Raw genomic sequence first — 26,133 nt, forward strand, 5'->3', positions numbered from 1 at the left:
TTTGTTTCCCTCAAGATTTTCCTGATGACATTTTCTTCTACCAAACATTTTTAAAACTTACTCCAAAGACTTCCAAATAGCCATACTCAGTTAATAATTTGATGTAATGTTTTTTTAAAAACTTTCGCCAAAATACAGCATGAAAGAAGGCATCCATTTTAACGGCATTTAAACAAGCCCCACTCCCATGTCTCCAAAACTACCCTTAGCTGAATTTACTGAAAATTATTTTAAAATAATCAGTTAGTAACAAGACTTTCAAAAGAAGTAGCGATCAAGGTGAGAATATAAAGCCTGCTAACAACGTTAGACTGAGATTTATTTACAGGTCAGAAAAGAGCGAACAGCACAACCAAAACATGTGATTACCTTTTAAGCAGACTCAGAAACGCACCACAATGAAGAAGCCTTTACGAAATTTATTGTCCCCTAGGAAAAGGAGCAGTCCAGCATTGATGCAGACATGGAAACCATGAGACAGACACCACAACATGGATAAATGTGAAGGCTGTAACTTTATTAAAAGCCAGTGGGGAACCACTCCCGAATGATCTGGCAAGGCTGTTTCACTGCAAATTTCAGCTGGGCACCAATGGCTCCAGATTTTAGAAGCGTAAGGGTGGGAATGAAGGCAGTGTCCCTTTCACACCCTCCTGCCTGCTTGGGATGCTGGCTGGAAGCCAGACCCCCACTTCCCCTCCTCTGCTCAGGAGGCTGCAGAAATGAGATGAGGAAAGCCAAATGCTGCACAACACACAGGGGCGGCTCCATGCACCAGCACGCCAAGCATGTGCCTGGGGCGGCAAGCCACGGAGGGCGCTCTGCCAGTCGCCGCGAGGGCAGCAGGCAGGTTGCCTTCGGCGGAATGCCTGCAGAGGGTCCACTGGTCCCACGGTTTTGGTGCACCTCCCGCAAGCATGCCGCCAAATCTGCGGGACTGGTGACCTCCCGCAGGCAAGCCGCCGAAGGCAGCCTGCCTGCCATGCTTGGGGTGGCAAAATACCTAGAGCTGCCCCTGACAACACATGCAGGCATGCCCACTTCTGCACAATGGTGTACTCTGGGCCCATACTCAAAGCAACCTTTCGTGTTACAGGGACCTTACATTGGACCCTATTTAACCCACTGACCCCACTGGAACCCATCAAAGTTGCAACAATGTAATTTAACCCCATCCCCCAAGCAGGGCCGGCTTTAGGCCTATTCCATCAATTCCCCAGAATTGGGCCCCGCGCCTATTCCCCCTTCCCTGGCTAGAGGTGCCTTTTTAATTTTTACTCACCTGGCGGCACTCCGGGTCTTCAGAGGCACTTCGGCGGCGGGTCCTTCAGCGCTGCCGAAGACCTGAATTGAGCGAAGGACCCGCTGCCGAAGTGCCGCCGAAGACTCAGAGCACTGTCCAGTGAGTACAAGCCCCATGTGTTTTTTTACCTGTGTTTTTTTTTTTGTGTTTGTTTTTTAGTCATCCCTGCCGGGGCCCCGTCGAAACTGTTCGAATTGGGCCCCGCACTTCCTAAAGCCTGCCCTGCCCCCAAGTGGACTTCTGATGCTGGATGGAAAGTGAAACCCACCCCCACAGCAATTTCCCACTTGGGGGAAGTCCCTTCCAGACCCCAAATAAAGTTTGGCAGTCAGCCTAGCTTCCTGAGTAAGAGTGCAGCTGGAACGGAGCCCCCCTGGCTATTTGCCAGCAGCAAGAGCAAACAGATGCCATCAACTCTCCTGCCCCTGCAGCCAAGAGCCAAATCAGCTGGCCCCTCATAGCCCTGTAGTTCAGTGGCAGCAGGACTGGGTAGGGCAGGCTCCACTGATGGAAGCCATGAGGCAGCCCATCCTGTGATACAGGGCAGTGGAGGGAAGGAATGACAAGCACCCTCCCCATCCCTCATACATGACTGGAGCAGGGAGAGGAAGGGGGAGCACCAATACCACTGACTCAGTTGCTCCTGCTTGCGATTTCCATTTTTCCCCTTTCACCCAGAGAAGGAAGAAAAAAAGATACTCCATCACCTCCATCAAAGATGCACCTTGGCTAGTGAAGTGAGCATTACCAGATATATTCCATGCCACTAGGAGTTGTGCCTATTCTTTAAATTTTTCATACCAATACATTACATGAAAAATTCTCTTTGTTTTTCCACATGATCATTCTTCATATTTTTAAATGTAAAATAATTAAAATCAGAATGGGGTTTATAAATGTTGATCATGAGAATTGTGTAAGAAAACTAGCGGAGGCATACTCAGATATAATGATTGGGGTATCTGAAAAGAATCATCCTTCATGCCTGATGGGGAAAACTGAGTTAAGAAACTGGAAAAACCGATGAGCAACTTCGGTTCACATAAATGAGAATGTGTCAGTTGTTGAACATATGAATATTTCTTTTTGAAGTGAAACATGTAAGACTGAACTGGAAAAAAAATCCTGCCCATAAATGGTTAATTATGCCTCAATTTACAGGCTGAATTTAGGAACCAAGGGCCAAAATCACTCCTGTTGATACAGGAAAGTGAAAGTTGTCTTCTGTGGTCCAGAGAGGTTTCATGCAATGGTACACCTTTCAATCATCAGGCTTGCCAGTGTGTGATACAAGCAATCACAATGAGCGACAAACTATAGAAATGTGGAACACCTGTTTTCAACTATAACACCAAGAGAAAAGGCTTTCTTCTCATTGTGTGAATTAAATAAGCTAGTTTTTTCTTTAAAAGAAAACTAAGAAAACAAATTCCATCAAATGCAGTCATAATGACCCCTCTCCTTTGCACCCGCGCACACAGGTTGTCAGAAGGGGCTGAATTCTGGACCTTCAGATTCCCACACAGATCTTTACCCTTGAAGCTACAGGATTATCTTATTTTTTTTGCAGTCCAGCCTCTGGGGAGAAATGTGATGCATATTTAGGCAGCAAGTTACACAACTATTGGGTAGAAAGAAACAGAAAGTTGGAATCAGGACTCCTGGGTTCTATCTCTGTCTGAAGGGCAATGGTGTTTAATGGCTGGAGCAGTATGAATGACAGAAGGAATGCAGTATCACCACCCATCTAGTAGAAGGGCTTAAGTGCCATGGAAACCACTGTACTGAAAGAAACTATGCTGGTGAGACATTCCTTGCATATCTGAGGATTAGGTAAAGAAATATCTAATCTGTTTAAACACATTTTCACCTTGTAGATATCTGTAATTAACTGCCATCATTTTAACAGACAGAAACAGAACAAATCTAAATGCTTTGCAGGCTCCTCATCCATTGTGCACATCAAAGAAGCACTATCAAAATATCTGGGGAGATGGCAAGACAGTTGTGTGTGGCCTGAAATCATCTTAGTCTAAAAAGTGGGAAATTGTATTTATGAATGCAGTTTCTGACTCTCTGGAGAAGCCTGGCTGAGTTGCAGTGGTGAGTACATGCAAGCAACTGGAGGGAAGACAACCCAATAACTTATTTCTATTTGATCCATTAAAAAATTGAAGTAGGATTTCCAACAGTGTTAGATCAGTATGTGTCAATTTGGTGCTCTCCACCCACACACAGAGATACATTATAAATTATATATATTCTCACTATATTTTATATGTTAAAATATTACAGGTGAAGTTTTTAGTGCCACTTATAGTTAAGTTTCCCTCACCCTTTCCAATATAAGACCCTGCTTTCAGTTGCTTATAACTTTGCCAAACTTTAACTATTAGGACTGAAATATTTCATATTGACTCCTTGCCCCAGGCTTTTATGTTTTAATTTGAATCGAAATAATTTAGTCATTTCTGAAAATGAAATTACAGGAAATACATTTTGTCCATGTTAAAAAAACAAACGTTGTACAGATATTTCATTGAGGCTGGTGCCTCTGTGATTCAAGGGAGGGCTTGTAATTTAGCATGGAGTGGTCCTGGTGTCAGATGTGCTTTTTTTAACCAAAAATATTGCCTAAATTTGGCTAACTTACAGGCCCCAAAAAAGTCGCAATTCACACATGTTCAGTGGAGACTTGTTAGAGTTTGGCATCTGAATTCTCTAAGATTCTACAGCCCAGGGCTTGCAGTACTTTCTTCACAATGGTGCCTCTGGACAGCTGGGTGCCAGGCATCATAACTGAGAGCAGGGAGATTGTCCTGCACTCTTCCTGCTGTAGGCAGCCTGGACAAGGAGGAAGCCACCTAACTAGAATGCGGAGGAGTGTGGAAAAAGGGGGAGACATGGGAAGAAGGAGACAGTAGAGGACGGGGGAACTAGGGAGCACACTCTTTCAGAACCTGGAACTGAACACTGGTGTCCTGAGTGTGTACATTTCTCAGCTGTCACTACATATCTGTGAAACCCACTGGCTAAATGTGTCTCTCATCCCCCTCAAGTGTTTGGTCCACAAAAAGGAGAGCAAGCTTACCAGTTATTCCATTAGCTCAGGCAATGGAGATCTGTGCTTCGGATTTAAAGGTACAGACGTTACTGGTGACCTAAGCTAGGGATCCAAATGGTTTAACATGTTATTTCTGTTTGTTTGTTTTTTAAGAAACTTGGAAATTGTATCTGAAAGATTTACATTAAAAGGTTAAGGTTATGAAATCAAGCACTCAGAAGTTGGGAAATGCCAATTTAAAGTTGCCCAGGCAACCTTAATTTGCTCCCGCACCCCACTGTGTGTGTGTAAGCATTATGATACAGTCACATACTACTATGGCATGGTTACACACAATTTTTTTTTCTACGGGACGCATTCTTAGTTCAGTGAATGGGTGGCCATCATTGGCACAATCAATACCTTTGTTACTATATTTATACTAGTCGCAATAAAATTTTGTCCTTGCTAAAGTGTCACAAATCCAAAGTTACTCTTTGAGATGGCAAAACAACTTTTGCCAGAGTTAAGGTTTTTAATTATGCTTCTCCGAATGACTGTGTATACTTGACTGTACCTAAGGATCATGCCTTTACCTTTATGGCCTTAAGGACTTGTCCTCACTAAGGAATTGAAGAACAAACTCTTAACTCTGTCTTCAGAATTTATAAGTCTGCTCGAACTTCCCTGCCTTCCTTCAGCTGCTCTCACTTACTTCCCAATCAGTGCCTTAAACTGAACCTCCAAATACCCTCTCCCAAATAAACCAGCTCCCAAACCAGATTCCTAACCAGAATGTCAGTTTCAGGAATTGAAAGTGCATTGAGAATTTACTTCAGGAACACAGCTAACAGTTGAGGAGGATTTCAGTAGGAAGGCAGGCAAAAATCATGACCTGTCCCACCTCCCAGATGCCAGAAAAAAACGGTTACTAATCTTTCATAACTGTTGTTCTTTGAGATGTGTCGCTAATGTCCATTCCATGCTAGGTGTGAGTGTGCCACATGCACAGTTGCCAGAGATTTTCCCATCAGTGGTATCCGTAGGGCTGGTTCTAGTGCCCTCTGGAGCCATGCATGTATGTGTCCGCACCCTCTCACTTCCTTCTTGCCAGTAACTCTGACAGAGGGGTAGGAGGGTGGGTCATGGAATGGACACTAAGAACTATATATACTAACTACAATAACTCTGCAATATATGACAGAAAAGTCCAAACCATTGGGAAAGCAGCCTTCCAAGAGCAAGAAGGATCATTCCAGGCAACTGTCATGGGTAATAAGAAGGAACTGAGAGGTGCGAGGCTGGCAGGGCTCCTTATGCATAGGTGCACGGCTCCAGAGGACGCTAGAGCCAGTCCTACAGATACCATTAAGGGAAAAATCTCTGGCAACTGTGCACATGGCATGCACACACCTAGCATGGAAAGGACAGAACATGTACTCAAAGAAGAACCTTTACTACTCAGAGCAGTGCTCCCTGTTTGATCCGCCTCTGAATCCTTAAACACAGCAAGTTTTTATGTCATCCATTCACTATGTCATCCATTCAGGGGTGGGCAAACTATGGCCCAGGGGCTGCACGCGGCTCTCCAGACGTTTTAATCCCGTGGCCCATGGGAGCTGCAGGGGTCGCGTCTGCAGACGGGATAGAGCAAAGAGCCACCTGGCCATGCCTTCCTGTAGAAGCCAGAGGGGGGACATGTCGCTGCTTCTGGGAGCTGCTTGAGGTAAGCGCCACCCGGAGCCTGCACCCCTGACCCCCTCCTGCACCCCAACTCTCTGCCCCAGCCCTGATCCCCTTCCCTCCCTCCGAACACCTTGGTTCCAGACCGGAGCATCCTCCTGTACCCTAAACCCCTCATCCCTAGCCTCAGCCAGAGCGCTCACCCCACCCTGCACTCTCAACCCTCAATTTTGTGAGCATTCATGGCCCACTATACAATTTCCATACTCAGATGTGGCCCTCGGGCCGAAAGTTTGCCCACCCCTGCACTAGATGGTCATTTTTTAGAACAATGGTCCCCAAACTGTGGGGCATGAGACCATTCGGGGGTGCATGGCAGGGCCTGCGCCAGCCCCTGCAAGGGGTAGCAAGGGAGTACCACCCAGCCCACACTCCGATCCCAGCTCCACCCCAGCTCTGGCCCCACCCCCAGTCCCAGCCACAGCTTCACTCCCAGCTCCAGCCTCAGCTCCAGGGCCCTGCTTCTGACTGTGGCCTCACTCCCTGAAAAAGTTTAGGGACCATTGTTTTAGAAGTAAAGGGATTTTTCACCTCATGCATTTATAAATTAGCAAATATATTGTACATTGGATATAGAAATATTTGCACTTTTGGATTTCTTATGACTCAAGGAGTCTATGAACTGATTTCAAAACCATAATTTATAAATCAGTTCTGTAACAGATTCTTCAAAGAAGGTTTAAGAAAGGAGTCAAAATATTTTTTCACAGATTCTCAACATAAATAATTTAACTAGACTAAATTCTGGCTGTATGTTTTAGACTGCATTCTCTAACTTCTCTCACATGTTTTCAGAAAAGGAGGTAGCAGAATCTGCCATTCTAATATTTTATACATTTTCATATACAGAGTGGTAGGAAACAAGCAGCTGGCCTAACTGTTGCAGAGTTATTTATTCAGGAGAGGGGATAAGAAACAAAGTTCAAAAAGGAAGGAAGATACACAAGCTTCTTTAGCAGAAAGGATTTCAATGTAAACCAGCTTCAATAGCCAAGACCAAAACACAATTTAGAACATAAATGTTTAATTACTTTGGGACCGATGTGAACTGCAAGCTTCAAGAGAGGATATACACACTTACCCGTCCTCGTTCGGTGAGGGTTGTCAACATGATGATCAGCGATAACCTATGATCCCAGACTACCTGCCAGAAATGTGCGCAGGTATGTGGAAGAGGCCCTTGAGTGGCGATATATCTGTTCACAATGCCAGCAGAAGGAATTTCCATCTGTCAGGAGAAAAAACACCCTACATCTCATTACTCAAATGCCCAATGTAATATTGTTTTCTTGTCTAAAATAACTTTCACAATGATGATCTTCTGAAGGAAGTTTAAAGAAACAAGTTGAGTAACAAGATTAACAAATTCACCTTAAATATCTTACAGAATACCACAATATTCAATTACTAATTTAAAATGGACCAAAATCACATTCTGAAACACAGCAATTTCTTTTAAATTATTTTTCTGCACAACAATGAAACCTAGTTATAAACTCACTCAGATCCTTGAAGCCATTTACGAACTGATGAGTGTAGCATACAAATCATTATAACTTAATCTAAAATGAAAGGTTATGTACTGACTTGCTAAATTTACTCTCAACAGGCAGATATTTTGAATTCTCCTGAAAATGTTTTACTTATCCTGTTGTACAATTTTACAACTTATAATACTTTACTATCCCTCGCACATTTTAAAAGAAAAAATATACTTACAAAAACACCATGTTTTCTTCCGCTTTCCAACATTTACCCCCTATATTTAGCTTCACAGCTGCTAGACCTGTCAACTACAGCAGCAGTTCTCAATGCTTTTCCCATTCACGACCTAATACCCAGCTGCAGGGGTCAAACTGTGCTGATACGTGATGGTTTGATAAACTGACAAATTTATCTGGAGAATGTCTTCCTGTGATCCAGAACATACATGATCGTTTATTTAAAAAGTCTCTCTCTCTTATGGTTGAAAAGAAAATCTTCAAAAGGTGAACTGATGCAGTGAGGTGGCCCAAATCTGGAGTTAGCCTTAAATAATTACTCTCAGAGAAATATAAACTGACCCTGTTCATTTCAATATGCGATTAACTCTGAAATCTAATTAGGATGATTTAAGTGCCATCTTGGTTATTTCATTGCTAATCAAAGCAAATGAGAAAGGAGATGGACATTATGCATATCTGCTAAGAGAGTAGAATCACTTTTTGGCGTCTCAAGTAGGTAGAGTTTGGTTTGTGGGCAGAGTACCAATACTTCTATTTGCCAATATCTATTTGGATTCAGATTCTCAAGGAAATCACTCAGAACTCAAACACGCAAAAATGCTTTTAATACAGTTAGACCACCCAGAGGAACAATCCAGACTTTCCCCATAGCTCGTGTCACACAAGGGAACATGCTAACTACTTGTATGAGGGCACATGCTCACAAAAGGAATCGGGGGCTGGGAGAGTAAGGGGTTAAATAATAAGAAGTTAATAAGAAGCAGTAATGATGGTTCTTCAAGACATGTCCCCCTATAGGTGCCCCCTGTAGGTGTATCTGTTTCCCTGCACTGCTGATTGGAGAATTTTGGTAGCAGTGTCCATTTGGCCCACATATGCATTGCCTCCCCACCCCCACCTTGTGGTCTGCCATGAGACTAACCAGCATTGCACGGGCAAACCCTCTTCAGTTCCTTCTCTACCACAGAATGTATGATGAGAAATCCAAAGCAGAGGGGAGGAGGTTGGTTCATGGAGCACCCAAGGGGGACACATCTTGAAGAACCATTGTTACTGCACAGTGTAATTACTTCTTCTTTGAATAGTGTCCCTATGGATGCTCCACTGTAGGTGACTCCTGAGAAGTATACCCTACTGGAGGCTGGGGCTTCAGAGTCGGGGCTGCGACAGATGACAGTATTGTGGCACTGAATGTGGCATCTACAGCAGAGTTCCCCAGGATAGCATAGTGTTCAGCAAATGTATGTGCAGATGCTCAGATAGCAGCTCTGAAGATTTCTGATACAGGGATACTCTTGGAGAAGACGAGGGACGAGGAAACCAATCTCACAGAATGTGTGCAGATTACAGATGGAAGTGCTAAATTGCTAATCCAATAACAGAGCTTGATAGAGTTTGAGGCCCATTTAGAGAGCCTTAGAGCTGAAATTGTGTGCCTCTAGACCTGTCTGCGATGGAGAGGAAGAGTCTAAAAATTCTTGTCCTGTCCAAATACAAGGCTCCTTACGTTGAGAGTATGGAGGATGGCTTCCCTATTATCCTGGTGAGGTTTGCGATAAAAGGTAGGAAGGTGAATGAGTTGGTTCATGTGAAATGCAGAAATCACTTTGGGGGTGAACTTCGGATGTAGTCTCAGTGTGACTTTGTCGAAGAAAAACACTGTGAAAAGGTGGATGTACCATCATGGCTGTTATCTCGTCTAGCCTTCCTGCCAAGGTAATGGTGATCAGGAACACCTTCTTCATGGAAAGATGAATTAAAGAACAAGTGGCCAGGGGTTCAGAGGGCAATCTAGTCACTTCTGTTAGTACTAAATTGAGATCCTGTTGTCAGAATGTGTCACGGAATACCACTGCATCTCTCTCTTTCTCGGTCATGTGGGAATTTGAAGCAGAAACTATCCACTGTCATGTTGTGTACTAGCAGGTAAGCCACTGATATTGTTACATTGTGGGAAATGCACCAGTTCCATAGCTTTAGTGCTTCCATTCAAAGGGAGGGCAAGCTGAAGGCAATGTCTAGCAGATATTTGAGGGCTGGATTGCACTGTCTTTGTAAGTAATGCTGTCTTGATGGTTTAAGTAATACATGCATGCTATATTGTGCGCCATGACCTTTGTGTGCACACCTCTGATCAGGAAAAGGAAATGAACACATGCGTTCCTGACCACTCTGAGCTTGAGTAGATTGATGCGAAGGCACGTCTCAGATGAAGACCATTTGCCCTGCACTGTGAGATCGTTGAAACGTGTGTCCCATCCTATGAGGGATGCATCAGTGGTGAGTAATAGTAATTGGAGAAGGATGCACAAACAGAATTCTCATGCAAGGTTTTCCAGGACTGTTTGCTTTTGGTGGACATACATAGGAGTTTTTCTTCGTTCAGTCTGTAAACCGAACTGAAGCATGATTGGAGGCATTTCATTCAAAATTTGGCAAGAGCTATCACAGATGTGCCCACGACCATGTGTCCCAGAAACTGAAGGCAGTGTCTGGCTGATATTTGAGGGCTGGATTGCACTGTCTTTATAAGGGTGGAGAGACTGAGGAACCTCCGTTGTGGAAGGAGTGCTCTTTCTCAGACAGAGTCGAGATTGGCTCCAATGAATTATAGTCTCTGTACTGATATTAATGTTGATTTTCATGCATTGATTTGTAGGCCTAGATTCTTGAATAGATCCAAAATGGCATGGTAACTCGCTGGGCTTCGACGAAGGAAAACGCCTTGAGGAGACGCCTCTTAGAAGTAGGTACACTAGTTCTATGGCATGTACACTGAGGAGATGGTCTATCTCTTGTTGTAATAGGCTCTTGTGACAAGGGTCCCTGAAGAGGGACGGGGAAGGGAGTTTGGGGGGCAAGAGGAGGGAGGTGAAATGATGGAGTACCCATCTCAAATAATCTCAAGTACCTGTTTGTCAGAGGTTATCTGTTCCCAGGTCCTGAGGAACAGGGCAAGATGGCATCCATATGGATGAGAGGGGTTTTCCAGTGCTTGATGCTACTGAAGAGAGTGGTCTGACAGCACCTCGACCAACCCATTAAAATGATCATTTTGAGGTGGATGGCTGTGAAGAAGTATGTTGAGGGCCTGAAGGTTTCCGTTTGGAGAACCTGGATTTCTTTCTTTGGGGTTCATATGAATGTTAGGATGAACATTGTGATGAGTGGGGCCTGAACAAAGGTTGAAGACTATACTTTCTCTTCTGCCCAGGTTGCAGATTCTGAGCAATTGAAGAGTAGCCCTGGAATATTTTAGAATGTGGAGGGAAGCATCTGTCTTTTCCGCAAAGAGCTTTGTACCTTCAGAGGGAAGGTCCTCTGTGGTTGTTTGCACATCTTTGGGGAAACCAGATAAGTGCATCCAAGAGGCTCGTCTGATACCGATGTCAGTGGAAATGGAACATTCCATCACATCAGCTGTGGTGAGTGCAGACTGGAGTGATCTCTTTGCCACGGGTTGGCTTTTGTTAACGATGGCTTTGAATTGATCCTGGTGAGAATCTGGGAGTTATTCAATAAAGGAACTGAGTTTTGAGTAGTTGATGTAATTGCATTTTGCCATTAAGGCTTGATAGTTTGCCATACGGAACTGCAGAGTATCTGATAAGTATATTTTTCTCCCAAAAGATTGAGGCGCTTCCAATCCCAGTCATAGGGTGTGGTCAGATGATGGGCCTCTTGAATTCATCACATCCACAGTGATCAAATTGGGGGGTGGGTGGGAGAAGAGAAATTCTATGTCTTTCACCAGCATGTAATATTTTTTAGCAGCCCATTTGCACATTGATGGGACCAAAGCCGGAGTTTGCCATCTGAGTTTGGCAGGCTCCAAGAGGGCCTTGTTAAGGGGGGGCGGGGGACGGCTACTTTGGACGATGCAGAGACGTGTAGAATATCCAATAGTTTATGGTGTGGTTTGGTCACCTCTTGTAATGGTACTTGTAATGCATCTGCCACCCTCTGAGCTAGTTCCTGGAAAAGCATGACGTCATCTGCTAACGATGGAGGAGGGGGCATCACTATCTCATCTGGTGATGAAGATGAGAAGCTGGTCTGGCAGGTAACCTCCTCCTCGACTTCAGCCTCTTGTTCCTCTCCAAACTGTGCAGGGGGGCTCGGACACCCTTGATGTGGTGGCCAAAGGAGGGTGTTTCATGGGCTCCTGAATGGCCATGCTAGAGCCATGAGAGGCACAGTGTCTATGTGCTAGCCAGGGGTCCCAGTAAGGCCACTGAGAGGGTAGAAAGGGCCCTGGAGATTGGTATCACAGGTGCCCATACCAAGGAGGCTGGGGATCAGAGGGTACGGTTGAGGCCCATATTGGAAATGGGTACCATCCGGTGGATGAGAGGAGTGGTATTTCCTCTTGCTTACTGTCTGACTCAGCACTTGAAAATGGGGGTGCATGGCATGATGTCACCAGCAAGTCTGGAGCTCTGATGGACTTGGTAGCGGTGTCCCGAGTAAAGGTAAGTCCAGTGAGTCAGACACTGAAAGGTCTGTAATGTACCAGAAGTCCAGTGGTGTTGCAGTGATCAGTACCAGTAGCATTTGGCAGTGTTGAGACGTCTGCATAAGAGTTGGCGATCCTTATTATGCAGTCTGCTGGTGTCTGGTATGCAGACAATGGTACCGACATCAATGTCCACACCGAAGGAGCCTTCCCCAGAGTGGATTCTCTAAAAATTTTCTTATGCCCAAGCAGTACCAATTATTCCTGGCCTGTGCCCATTGGGTGTTTAGGCAGCCCAATATGTTCTGTCAGGGCGATACTGTGCAAGCCCTTGGTACTGGATTTAGATGGCTTCAATGCCATCAGTACCAATGATACCAAGAGAGCTGGATATCGTTTTTGGCTCAGTTGGGGCTCACTGTGGAGACTCACGGCTCTTTTCTTAGAGGTTTGTGAGAGCGGCTTGTGGTTGGCTTCTTAGGCTTCCCTTCGTTAGAAGCAGAGGGTTTCGGTGAGAATTCCCACCATTTGGAGTATTGGTGCAGCTCCGAGGGTAGCTGTAGGGCCCTTCCATTAAGAGAAGCTGGAGTTTCAGTTCTCTATCCTTTCTGGACCTGGGTTTCAATTGTTGGCATAAACCATACTTCTATGGGATGTGGTTCTCTCCCAGAGAGTGGACGCACTGCGAATGTCAGTCACTGGGATAGATTCTTTGCAACTGAGACTCTTCTTGAAGTCTGGTGAACTGGGCATACCCTGTCCAGGGATGTCCCCAGATGCAGGGGGTAGGGGCTCAAAAAAAACATGAAGTTGTAGTGGGTTTTTTTTTTAGCAAAATAAACAAATAGAAGATAAAGGAGTGAAAAAAGAAAAGGGAGCCCTAAAAGATTAGATAAACTATTGGCAGTTCAATAGAAGATAACCATCCACTTACGGACAGCTCCATCTCTAGCCAGGGGCAGTTGAGAAAGAACTGAGGAGAGTTCACCCGCCCAACGCTGGTTAGCCTCGTGGCAGAACACGAGTGTCAGAGCAGTGCCAAACGGATACTGCTACCAAAATTCTCTTAGCAGCAGCGCAGGGACATAGAACCACTGCTTTTTAACACCCTTTTGACATAGTAGTGGAATGGAAAGAGTGTTATCATATGATACAGGAGTGGCTGAGATTCTGTGGCCTGCGTTGTGCAGGAGGTCAGACTAGAAGATCATAATGGTCCCTTCTGACCTTAAAGTCTATGAGTCTATACAACTACAGTGGAGCTCCCACAGGGACACTATTCACAAAAGATCATCACATTCTTATTTGCAAAGGACAGACAAATAGTGAAAGGAAATAGTGAAAGGAAAGGGATATCCCTCTGGGGCAGGGACCCCAGCCATGAAGAAGAGACAGCCAATGCTACTGGGGGACTTAATTATTAGGAAGATAGATAAGTTGGGCTGTGTGATGAACAGGAGACCACATGGTGAATTGCCTAAAATGTGTGAAGATAGCGGATCTCACAAGATATTTAGACAGATTTATAGATAGCACTGGGGAGAAACCAATAGTCATGGTACATGAGGTACCAATGACATAAGGAAAGGTAACTGAGTTCCTGGAGGTGAAATTTAGATTGCTGGGTAAGAGATTAAAGTCTAGGACCTTCAAGATAGAATTCTTTGACATGCTTCCCGTTCCACGCAGGACCAGTAAGACAGGCAGAACTGCAAGATTTCAATGTGTGGATGAGACAATGGTGTAGGGAGGAGAGATTTAAATTTACTAGGAACTGAGAAACCTTTTGGAGAAGGAGTGGACTATACAGTTGGGATGGGCTCCACCTAAACCAATGGAACCAGACTGCCGGCGCGTAAAATTAAAAGAATTGTAGAGGATTTTTTTTTAAACTAAGAGCTGGGTGAAAGCCAACAGATGTCAAGGAGCAGACAATTCAGATGGAGACATCCATTAAGGATGAATTTATTGAAGGGGGCACTCTATATGCTAGTAAAGAGGACAGGAAAGAAGTTAGTAAAGTATAGGTAGGTGCTGAAGAGTAACAATTAAACAAAAGAGTCCCTTTTAAATATGAAGGCAAACAACTGAATATTGACAAAATGTACAAGTGCTTATATACAAATGCTACAAGAGCAAATGCTACCATGATGGGTGAACTAAAGTGCCTGGCATCAAATGAGGATATTGGATATAACAGGCACCACAGAAAATTAGTGGAATGAGGGATAAACAATGGGACACAGTAATACCATGGTAAAAAAAAAACAAAACAAAACAAAAACAAAACAGGAATGACAGAGTAGGTCACGTAGGGGGAGTGGCATTAAAGAATGCAGAGTCAAATGAGGTAAAAATCTTACATTAAACAACTGTACCATCAAATCTCTATGAACAGAAATTCCATGCTTGAATAAAATGTGTATAGCAGTATGGATATACTACTGACCACCAGACCAGGATGGTGACAGTAACTATAAAATGTTAAGGGAGCTTAGAGGGTCTATGAAAGCAGAAAATGTAATAATACTGGGTGATTTCAACTATCCTCATACTGACTAGGTAAATATTACCTCAGAGCACGATGCTGAGATCAGATTTCTAGACACCATAAATGACTGCTTCTTGTAGTAGCAAGTCCTATTACCAACAAGGGAAAATGCAATTCTTGATTTAGTCCTAAGTGGAGCACAGGATCTGGTTCAAGAGGTAACTGCAGCTGAACCGCTCAGTAATAGTGATTATAATGTAACTACATTTAACATCCTTGTAGGGGGGATAATACCAAAAAAGCCCACTACAGTAACCTTTAACTTTAAAAAAGAGGAACTACACAAAAATGAGGATGCCCGTTAGATGGAAATAAAAAAGAAAAGCATGGGGACTACTGAAAAACACCGTAATAGAGGCTCAGACCAAATGTATACCCCTATCAGAAAAGACAAAAAAAGAATCAAAAGAATGCAACCATGGCTAAACAGCAAAGTAATGGAGGCCATAAGAAGCAAAATGGCATCCTTTAAAATTTGGAAGTCAACTCCTAGTGAGGATAATAGGAAGGTGCACAAACTCTGGCAGGTTAAGTGTAAATAATAAGTATAATAAGGCAGGCCGAGAAAGAATTTGAGAAGTGACTTCCCAGAGATGTAAAAATTAACAGTAAGAATTCTTTTAAGAACACCAGAAGCAGGACGACTGCTGAACAAATAGTAGAGCCACTAGATAACCAAGGTGTTATAGGAGCGCTGAAGGAAGACAAGGCCATTGTAGGGATGCTAAATGAATTCTTTCCATCTGTCTTCACTGCAGAGGATGTACAGGAGAAACCCACATCAGAGCTAACTTTTTAGGTGACAAACCTGAAGTACTGTCACACACAGATGTGTCAATAAAGGAGGGTTTAGAACAAATTGGTAAATTAAACAGTATAAGTCACCCAGACCAGATGGTATTCATCGAGGAGTTCTGAAGGATCTCAAATATGAAATTGTAGAAATATTAACTGTAATATGTAACCTATTGCTGAACAAGCATATCTACCATATGACTGGAAGGAAGCTAATGCGATGCTGATTTTTAAAAAGGGTTCGAGAAGCAATCATCCTGGTGAGCCTAACTTCAGTACCAGGCAAATTACTAGGAACTATAGTAAAGAACAGAATGATCAGACACATAGATACACACGATTTCATAGAATCATAGAATCTAGATTTGTTGGGGAACAGTCAGTCAACACAGCTTCTGTAAAGTGAAGTCATGCCTCATCAATCAATTGGAATTCCTTGTGGGTGTCAACAAACACATGGACAAAGGTAATCCAGTTAATATAGTGTACTTGGATTTTCAGAAAGCCTTTGACAAGGTCCCTCACCAAAGGCTCTTAAACAAAGTGAGGAGTCATGGGATAAAAGGAAGGGTCCTCTCATGGATCAGTCACTGGTTAAAAAATAGGAAACAAAACATAGGACTAAATGGTCACTTTTCACAGTGGGGAGAGGTAAACAGCAGGGTCCCCCAAGGATCTGTTCTGGGATCAGTTCTATTCAACATATTCAAAAATGATCTGGAAAAAGTGGCAAACAGTGAGGTGGCAAAGTTTGCAAATACAAAATTACTCAGGATAGCCACATGTAAAGCAGATGGCAAAGAGTTACAAAGGGATCTCATAATTGGGTGATGGGGCAACAAAACTGCAGATGAAATTAATCGTTGGTAAGAGCAAAGTACACTGGAAAAAATAATTCCAACTACATGTATATGATGATGGGCTCTAAATTAGCTGTTACCACTCAAGAGAGAGATGAGAGGATTACTCACCTTGTGCAGTTACTGAGGTTCTTTCAGATGTTTGTCCCTGTTATTTCTGCACTTCAGGTGAATCTACAGCCGTGCGCCTGCAACTAGAGATTCTTAGTAGCAGTGCCTATTTGGGTTGCACATGCACTCCCCTTGTCTTGTGACACCCCCTGGCAGCTATACAGTGCTGTGCAGCCAAACCTCCCTCACTTCTTTCTCCACCATAGAGTGCATGTCTGAACTCCGAAACAGAGGGAAGGAGGGCAGGTAGTGGAGCACCCACAGGGGCACACATCACAAAGAACCTCAGTTACTGCACAAGATGAGTAATCTGCTCTTCTTCGAGCTGTCCCTGTGGGTGCACCACTTTAGGTGACTTTAGAGCAGTATCCCTAGCTGGAAGGATGGGTCTTTGGAGTTGGATCTGCATGCAATGATAAAATAGTTAATTCTGTAACAAAGCATCTGAGGTCGAGCCTTGGTCAATTGCATAGTGCTCTGTGAAGGTGTAGGCTGATGACCAGGTGGCTACTTTACAGATGACTGTGATGGACACATTGTTCAGGAAGGCTACTGAAGTGAAGAGCAATCTGATGGAGTGTGTTCAAGTTCCCGGTGGGAGTTGCAGATCATGTTGGCAGTAGCAAAGGTGAACGTGCCTGGAAATCCTCTGCTTAGATATGGCAGATCCTTTAGACCTTTCCGTAACAGAAAGAAATAGCTTAGGTGACTTCCTGAAGGTTTAGTCCTTTTAGGATAGAATGCTAATGCCCACCTGACATCTAGAGTGTGGAACACTGCCTCTCATTTTTTCTCATGAGGTTTAGGGAAGAAAGATGGGAGGTGGATGGGTTGGTTCAGGTGGAATGAGTAAGATATTTTGGGTACAAATTTAGGGTGTGGTCTTAAAGTGACCTGTTTTTGACTAACATTGTATATGGGGGGTATGCCATGACAGCCCCCAGGGCCGGCTCCAGTGTTTTTTCCACCCGAAGAGGCAAAAAAACCCCAAACCCACGATTGTTGGCACTTCGACAGCAGCTCTACTGCTGCAGCTTCTTTCTTTGGCGGTAGGTCCTTCCCTCCGAGTGGGACTGAGGGACCCGCCACTGAATTGCCGCCAAAGAGCTGGACGTGCCGCCCCTTTCTGTTGGCCACCCCAGGCACCAGCTTGCTGCGCTGGTGCCTGTAGCCGGCCCTGACAGCCCCTAGTTCTCTCACTCATTGTGCGGATGTGATGGTGATGAGGAAGACCACCTTCATCGATAGGTGCATAAGTGAACATGTTCCCCTTGGTTCGAATGGGGAACCAATGAGACAGCGTAGTACTAGGTTAAAGTCCCAGGGTCGAGTGGGAACACGTATTTCAGGATAAAGGTTTCAAATACCCCGAGGAATCATTTAGTGGTAAGATGGGTGAAAACTGAGAACCCATAAACTTTGTGATGGAAAGCTGTGATGGCTGCGAAGTGTACTCTAAGTGAGCTCAATGATACTCCTGATTTCTTTAGCTCCAGTATTTAATTTAGTACCAGTGGCAAGGGGATGTAATAGCCAAGGCTTGCCGGTACCTTATGTGGAATCTCTTCCATTTGCGCAGGTAAGTATAACATGTAGTTGACCTTCTGCTATTTAATAGGATGTCCCTTACATCTTCTGAATGGGTCATTTCATTATCCTGGAACCATGGAGGAACCATACCTTCAGGTGGAGGATCTTTAGGTTCAGGTGGTGAACCTGGCCTGCATCCTGAGACCAGAGATATGGAAGAGGAGGAAGAGCGAGTGGTGGACATACCACCATCCACAACAGATAAGGGAACCAAATTTGTCTGGGCCATGTGGGAGTTATCAAGATGACTCTGGATTGTTTGGCCTTTATCTTGTGTATTACCCTGGATATGAAGGGAGGAGAGGGCAACGCGTACAGCAGAAGCACACCTCATTTGATAGAGATTGGAAGCCCAATCCTGCTCTTGAGCAGAATTGTGGACACTTGGCATTCTGGGCTGTAGCAAAAAGGTCTATACTTGGGAAACCCCAGTGTCTGATATATTCTGTCAGACCATGGTGTTTATTTCCCACTTGTGGTCCTGAGAGAATTTTCTGCTTAGTGCATCTGCTGTTGTACTCTGACATCCTGGTAGACAGGTAGCTGATATGTTGACATTATGATGGATGCACCAGTTTCATAATCTCAGTGCAAAGGGAGTGTGACCTTGCTCCTCCTTGACGATTTATATAAAACATGCAAGCGATGTTGTCTTTCAGTACCTTGATGGTCTTGCTCCTAATCAGAGGTAAAAAACGTGAGCATGCATTGCAGACTGCTTACAGTTACAGTAAATTGATGTATAATGTTGATCCGAGGGGGATCACCTGCCTTAGATTGTGCGGTTGTTCATGGCAGCACAGTCTTCAGCACAGGCTGTGCAAGCCTGTCTGGAAACCCTGGGCACGTACTTGCATTTTCAACGGATACTGAAGCCCATGTTGTCACAGCTTCACTGCTATTTTTATAGCTCCATTTAGATTAAAGCTAGTGCACGTGTGTTTACAAAAGATGCAAATCAAATCTGCGACTGCAGTGTAGACATACCCTAAAATAATGTTATCATTTAGAAAATAGTGTGTGTTGCATTGATGGCAAAAAAGTTAAAGTATCACTACACAGGGCTTGTAGCATTTGAAATAAAGTTATCATTTATCAATGTCTTGGGAAGCTTCTGAACCACCCATAAGTTGTTGAATACTAAAGCATACTTGGGTTAGACTGTGGTTCTTGGCATGAAAGCTTTGAAATGCCCTCACACTGAGTAACACATTAAGGGAGGCTTATTTATAAGGTTATAAGAAATATCCTTCCCTTTACTGAATGAGTAAATTTAACAATGTGGGAAGGAGGCATAAAGAGCCTTTTCCTCTTGAATGCAAAGCAGTAAGGCATTATTGAAATCTTATATGTAAGAGAATGCTAGGTTTGGAGACCGGCTACTGGTCTGGCTGGCACATTATCCCCTGCATATTTCTAAGTGGCAGTGAAGCCCCAAGCCCTCTTGAGAATATGTTGAAAAAATGCAGACAAGTGCAAGGAGGGAAACATTCATTCTTTAAAGTGAGTCTACACTTACTGCAAAACAGAGTACAGACACTGCACACCCAGCCAGCACAGTTATAAACAGCAGTGTAGATGTGAGGCACCGTGTAAGAGAGTAGAGTATAGTCAAGTGTCCTACACACCTGAACCCCACAGGGAATAAAGCCTACACTCTCTCTACATGCCCAAGCAGTGCCTCCCATGTCTACACTGCTGTTTTTAGCAGTGTAGTGTTATGTTACCTCCCCGGAGCCTCCTCCTGCTAGAGCCTTTTCTCACTCCAGTGCAACGCTCCAGCATGCAGATATACATTATTAGATAAATACTAATCATTAAATCCCACAAAATTACTGATCTTAAAATCGATGCAATATATAAAACTGTCTAACCGTTTTTACTTATTAAAAACAACCCTGCACATCTGCTAATGGCTTCCATATGCTTAAGCCTCCTGTCCACCAGTATAAATATTTGCATTCCTAACGAAGCACTTTAAGCTACTTATGCGCTCCTAAAATAACAATGAACAAAACATTAGGCTTTTTTGAATTAAATAAATACATGAATAAATAAATAACTTTGCCGCTATATTATTAATTTCTTTCTATAATTAATATGGATGCCTGTATAACTTACATTCACATAATTTGCATTAATGTAATCTTCGTTTCCCTGCAATATTATCCGTGTGGAATCATCTGTGTTAAAAAAAATTAAATTAACAATTGGGTGGAATGCTTTATTATCACCTCCTTTCATTAAGTCAAATAACCAAGTGATCACAAGCATTTGGATCACAGGCACATGAACAAAGCATAGAAGTGTTTTAGGATGTAACATGGATGCACAATTACACAACTTTGATTACATAATAAATTCAATAATGACAAAATTCAATGTGGTGGTTTTATAACATGTAAAGCATTATTTAGGGGATAAAAGAAAACAGTCAAATTTTGTATTTAATACTCACAAGGTAGAACATCTTTGTATCGATTTTTGTCCATATTTTGAGGTATTTTTGCACACGTAACAGCCAGCCCTGGCTTCTTTCTATAAAGTTGCTACAAAACAGATATGAAAGAGGTAACATTCTGAAGAATTTGCTTAGGCAAAAAACATTATAGACACTAAATAGATCCACATATAAATGCATATTCTTTTAAAAGAAACTTATGTAAAGCAACTCTGCAATGGGAAAGCCATTTCTTTTTCACTGCCTACAAAATTAAAGTGAAGGTGATTTTTAAATTCCAAAACCACAAGAACAGAAACCCTACTATTATTGCTAGTCCATTATCTTCTGTACATGAATGTCTGAAAAATCACGGAAATGTGTGAAAGTAATTGACTGTTCCCAGGCAAGATCTACTTTGTCTTATGATAAATATTGCAGAATGTTGGGTTAGAAAGAGAGGAAGGAAGCAGATGGCAATAAAAACCAGAAGAGAAGTAACTGCTGAAGACTGGCACTTCCCAGAATGAATGGTAAAGCATATTCATGCACACGTTAACTTACTAGACTAAAACTGCTGTTTTCCTTGGACTTTAGGTGTGTGTGTGTGAAGGGTGGGGCAAAGTCTACTGCATTTTAGCTGTGAAATTCTGAAGTGACTTTTAAAAAACAGCTTAATAGCAGGATATTAACAACATTCCATTTACATTAGACATATGTAATAGCATAAAACATGCTTTTCAAATGTAACACACTCGAATATGGAATTTATTAATGAAGTTTTTGCTAAACAATAGAAGAGGTGTCCAGTATGCTGTGAAACGGAGACGTGTAAAAAGCCTAGAGAATGGTGCTGAACAACCAACACACAAAAGCAAGCAAAGTTATTTCAGGGAGACAGAGCGAAAAAAATTCTGAAATGCTGAGTGTGCAAGAAAGGACAGACTTCTTTTATTGTGTCCATGACAACAAATCAACTCTTCTTCAGACCTATATTGATGAGTATGGGGTTATAACCTCTGGTAACCATGTCTTATAGTCTTACTAGTGCACATACCAGGTGCACTCAGCATCCTCAAAGCACTTTTAGAATCTCTATGTAACTTGACAATCTTTTCTCTCTCTTTCTGGGGCATTGTATTCATGTACTACATTAACATGTACGACTAGAAAAACACAAGCACATTGCAATGAAAGAACCCTCATTTATATGCTTAAATACTTTGTTAGATAGAGGCTTCAACAGTGAATTAAACGGGGTCCTGCAGATGTGTGTGTTATTTTGGAACAAATTCTATCTGGCATATCTGGAATAAATATGACTGTCTAATGGTGTAAATGAAAACACACTGGGCCTGTATGGATGACGTGCAGACAATGAGATAAGGGAAAATATGGACCGAAGTATAGCGTCTACTGCAGGGAAAAATTGTATGTGATTATGTAATTAAATTTTTAACTCCCCATCTACCTACAAAATCTTACGACTGTGTGTGAGACTATAGTTTTGGCATGTCTTGACATACAAAAGCTTCATTTTGCAACATAAATATCTACATGTGTCGCGACTAAAAAAATAAATAAATATTAGGGCTGTCAAGTGATTAAAAAATTAATCACGATTAATTGCAGCGTTAATAATAGAATACCATTTATTTAAATATTTTTTGATGTTTTCTACATTTTCAAATATATTGATTTCAATTATAACACAGAATACAAAGTGGACAGTGCTCACGTTGTATATTTTTTATTACTAATATTTGCACTGTAAAAAACAAAAGAAATAGTATTTTTCAATTCAACTAATACAAGTATTGTAGTGAAATCTCTTTATCATGAAAGTTGAACTTTCACATGTAGAATTATGTACCAAAAATCCTGCAAAAATAAAACAATGTAAAACTTTAGAGCTTATAAGTCTACTCAGTCCTATTTCTTGTTCAGCCAATAGCTCAGACAAACAAGTTTATTTATATTTGCAGGAGATAATGCTGCCTGCTTCTAGTTCACAATGTCACATGAAAGTAAGAACAGGTGTTTGCATGGCACTGTTGTAGCCAGCACTGAAAGATATTTACATGCCAGACAAGCTAAAGATTCATACATCCATTTATGCTTCAACCACCATTCCAGAGGACATGCATCCATGCTGATGACGGGTTCTGCTCGATAACAATCCAAAGCACTGTGGACCAATGCATGTACATTTTTATTATCTGAGTCAAATGCCACCAACAGAAAATTGATTTTTTTGTTGTTGTTTTGGGTTCTGTAGTTTCCGCATCAGAGTTGCTCTCTGAAGACTTTGGAAAGCATGCTCCACACCTCATCTCTCTCACATTTTGGAAGGTACTTTAGATTTTTAAACCGTGGGTCGAGTCCTGTAGCTCTGCAATGGTGGCTGAAGCATGAAGGGGCATATGAATGTTTAGCATATCTGGCATGTAAAGACCTTGTAAGGCCAGTTACAAAAGTCCCATGCAAATGCTTGTTCTCACTTTCTGATGACATTGTAAAGAAGCAGCAGCAACATTTTCTCCCGTAAATGTAAACAAATGTGTTTGTCCTAGTGATTGGCTGAATGAGAATTAGGACTGAGTGGATTTGTAGGCTCTAGAGTTTTACATTGTTTCATTTTTGAGCGCAGTTATGTAACAAAAAAAAAATCTACATTTGTAAATTGCACTTTCACGATAAAGAGATCGCACTACAGTACTTGTATGAGGTGAACTAAAAATACTGTTTCTTTTGTTTATTATTTTTACAGTGCAAATATTGTAATAAAAATATAAAGTGAGCAACGTACACTTTGTCTATGTTGTAATTTAAATAAATATATTTGAAAATGTAGAAAAAATCCAAAAATAGTTAATACATTTCAATTAGTATTCTACTGTTTAACCGTGCGATTAAAATGGCGATTAAATGTGATTATTTTTTTCAGTTAATCACGTGAGTTAACTGCAATTAATTGACAACCCTAATATAATGAGAGAAACAATTTTTCAAGTTCCTAAGAACTGCATAACTTAATTGCCATATACCTTTTATGATTTTCAATTTATCTTCCTCCACATTTCTATTAAGTATTATTACAGTATTATTAAGGCTAAGTCTACTTACTACCTTTTACTATGATCTGAAAAAAGACCTGCTTCCTGTAAAGGGTATTGAAATGTTATTCTGTTTTACAGGGGCCATAGTCTTACTTCATCTGTACGTTCTCTTCCATGTTGTAGAGGCACTGAGAATTATTTATAAGGAAAACAGAACACAAACTTTTAGGTCTGAAGGTCTTAAAATTTTCACCCTGTCATTACTTGGCAGAACAAGTGAACAGCTCAAGCTTAAATCTTTATTTCCTTCAAATCAACAGAATTAACTTATCTTAAAATGAAGATCTGCTTACAAAGCACGATGTATATATACACACACAATACACAGTTAAATTATTATGTTTATATATTTCCTTCCCCCACCCCAATCCTACTTTTACCTCTTCTAAGTAAAAGAAGGTTTAATAATCTAATCCCTAATAAATCACGAGGAATTTGGGGGAATTTTAATTCTTCCAAAGAGCTTAATGTATCTTGACATTTTAAAATAATGTAGGCTTTAATATAAGATTCCATATACAAATAGAGTAAAAGCAACAGGATGCTGACAGAATATCTTTTTACATAAAAATCTGTGATTACCAAAAGCACATGTTGAAAATTAGTTCCTCTATAAGGTTAACTGAATCCTGATACTCAGTATCACAGTTTGCTACACATTTTCAGTTTGAACAGCATAAGCTGGGGAAAAACTCACATGAGAAGAGTTCTAGTTAGTACATTTTTTAAATACTTGCAGCAATTAAAATTTAGGTTCAGCTTTTGGTTTGACTAGCAATTTGTGCTTTTAGTGGAAGACAAAGATATTATCAATGTCAAGATCTCAGCTCTGAGTTTTCAGAGTCCTTTCCGGCTTAAAATGTATTATGTTAAAGTCCACTCACCAGAGAGAATTTCTAAAAACAGCAGGTACAAGAATGGCTCTCTGTTTTATCACATCATATTTGAAGATCTGCTTAGCTATTATAAGAAACCAAAGCCTATTAGCAATGGTTGCCACTGCAAACTTCACATTCTCCTTGTTCCACCACATACTGAATATATCAAAGCACAGTTTTAGAAATTTTTTCTTCGCCATCTCCCCTCCCCATAACACTGGGGTAAACATACAGAACTCCTCATTATGTAGGGATATTAAAGAAGGTACTAACAGTGATTCCCCCAAGTGACAGTGACCCCCCCGCCAGTTTCACCAAGTACAAAAATCTTTTAGAAGCAGCAAAGAATTCTGTGGCACCTTATAGACTAACAGACGTTTTGGAGCATGAGCTTTCGTGGGTGAATACCCACTTCCTCAGATGCATGTAGTGGAAATTTCCAGGGGCGGGTATATATATGCAAGCAAGCTAGAGATAATGAGGTTAGTTCAATCAGGGAGGATGAGGCCCTGTTCTAAGAGTTGAGGTGTGAAAACCAAGGGAGGAGAAACTGGTTCTGTAGTTGGCAAGCCATTCACAGTCTTTGTTTAATCCTGAGCTGATGGTGTCAAATTTGCAGATGAACTGAAACTCAGCTGTTTCTCTTTGAAGTCTGGTCCTGAAGTTTGCTGCAGGATGGCCACCTTAAGGTCTGCTATAGTGTGGCCAGGGAGGTTGAAGTATTCTCCTACAGGTTTTTGTATATTGCCATTCCTGATATCTGATTTGTGTCCATTTATCCTTTTCCATAGAGACTGTCCAGTTGGCCGATGTATATAGCAGAGGGGCATTGCTGGCATATGATGGCATATATTACGTTGGTGGACGTGCAGGTGAATGAACCGGTGATGGTGTGGCTGATCTGGTTAGGTTCTGTGATGGTGTCGCTGGTGTAGATATGTGGGCAGAGTTGGCATCGAGGTTTGTTGCATGGATTGGTTCCTGAGCCACCATGGACGTAGAGGCTCTTTACACAAACATCCCACACACAGATGGAATACAAGCTGTCAGGAACAGTATCCCTGATGATGCCACAGCACAACTAGCTGCTGAGCTCTGTGCCTTTATCCTCACACATAACTATTTCAAATTTGATGACTATATATATCTCCAGATCAGTGGCACCGCTATGGGCACCCACATGGCCCCACAATATGCCAATATTTTTATGGCCGACCTGGAACAATGTTTCCTCAGCTCTCGTCCACTCTCGCCCCTTCTCTACCTACGTTACATTGATGACATCTTCATCATCTGGACCCATGGGAAGGAGTCTCTGTAAAAATTCCACCATGATTTCAACAGCTTCCACCCCACCATCAACCTCAGCCTGGACCAATCTACACGGGAGGTCCACTTCCTAGACACCACAGTGCAAATAAGTGATGGTCACATTAACACCATCCTATACCAAAAACCTACCGACCGCTATGCCTACCTTCATGCCTCCAGCTTCCATCCCGGGCACATCACATGATCCA

General features: G+C 42.2%; 1 protein-coding gene across 3 annotated transcripts in view; it reads right to left on the bottom strand.

Annotated features, from left to right (window-relative positions):
• PTPN3 (protein tyrosine phosphatase non-receptor type 3) overlaps nt 1–26,133 on the bottom strand; it is a 330,496-nt gene that overhangs the window by 25,037 nt on the left and 279,326 nt on the right. For all 3 annotated transcript variants that reach the window (XM_050937681.1, XM_050937682.1, XM_050937680.1), the window contains 3 exons: nt 20,635–20,725; nt 20,298–20,359; nt 7,171–7,317 (listed from right to left, as the gene is read on the bottom strand). In XM_050937681.1, the coding sequence (XP_050793638.1) occupies nt 7,171–7,317; nt 20,298–20,359; nt 20,635–20,725 (300 nt within the window). The remainder of the gene's footprint in view (nt 1–7,170; nt 7,318–20,297; nt 20,360–20,634; nt 20,726–26,133) is intronic.

This window comes from Gopherus flavomarginatus, chromosome 2 (genome assembly GCF_025201925.1).
Source record: "Gopherus flavomarginatus isolate rGopFla2 chromosome 2, rGopFla2.mat.asm, whole genome shotgun sequence".
Taxonomy (NCBI): Eukaryota; Metazoa; Chordata; order Testudines; family Testudinidae; genus Gopherus; species Gopherus flavomarginatus.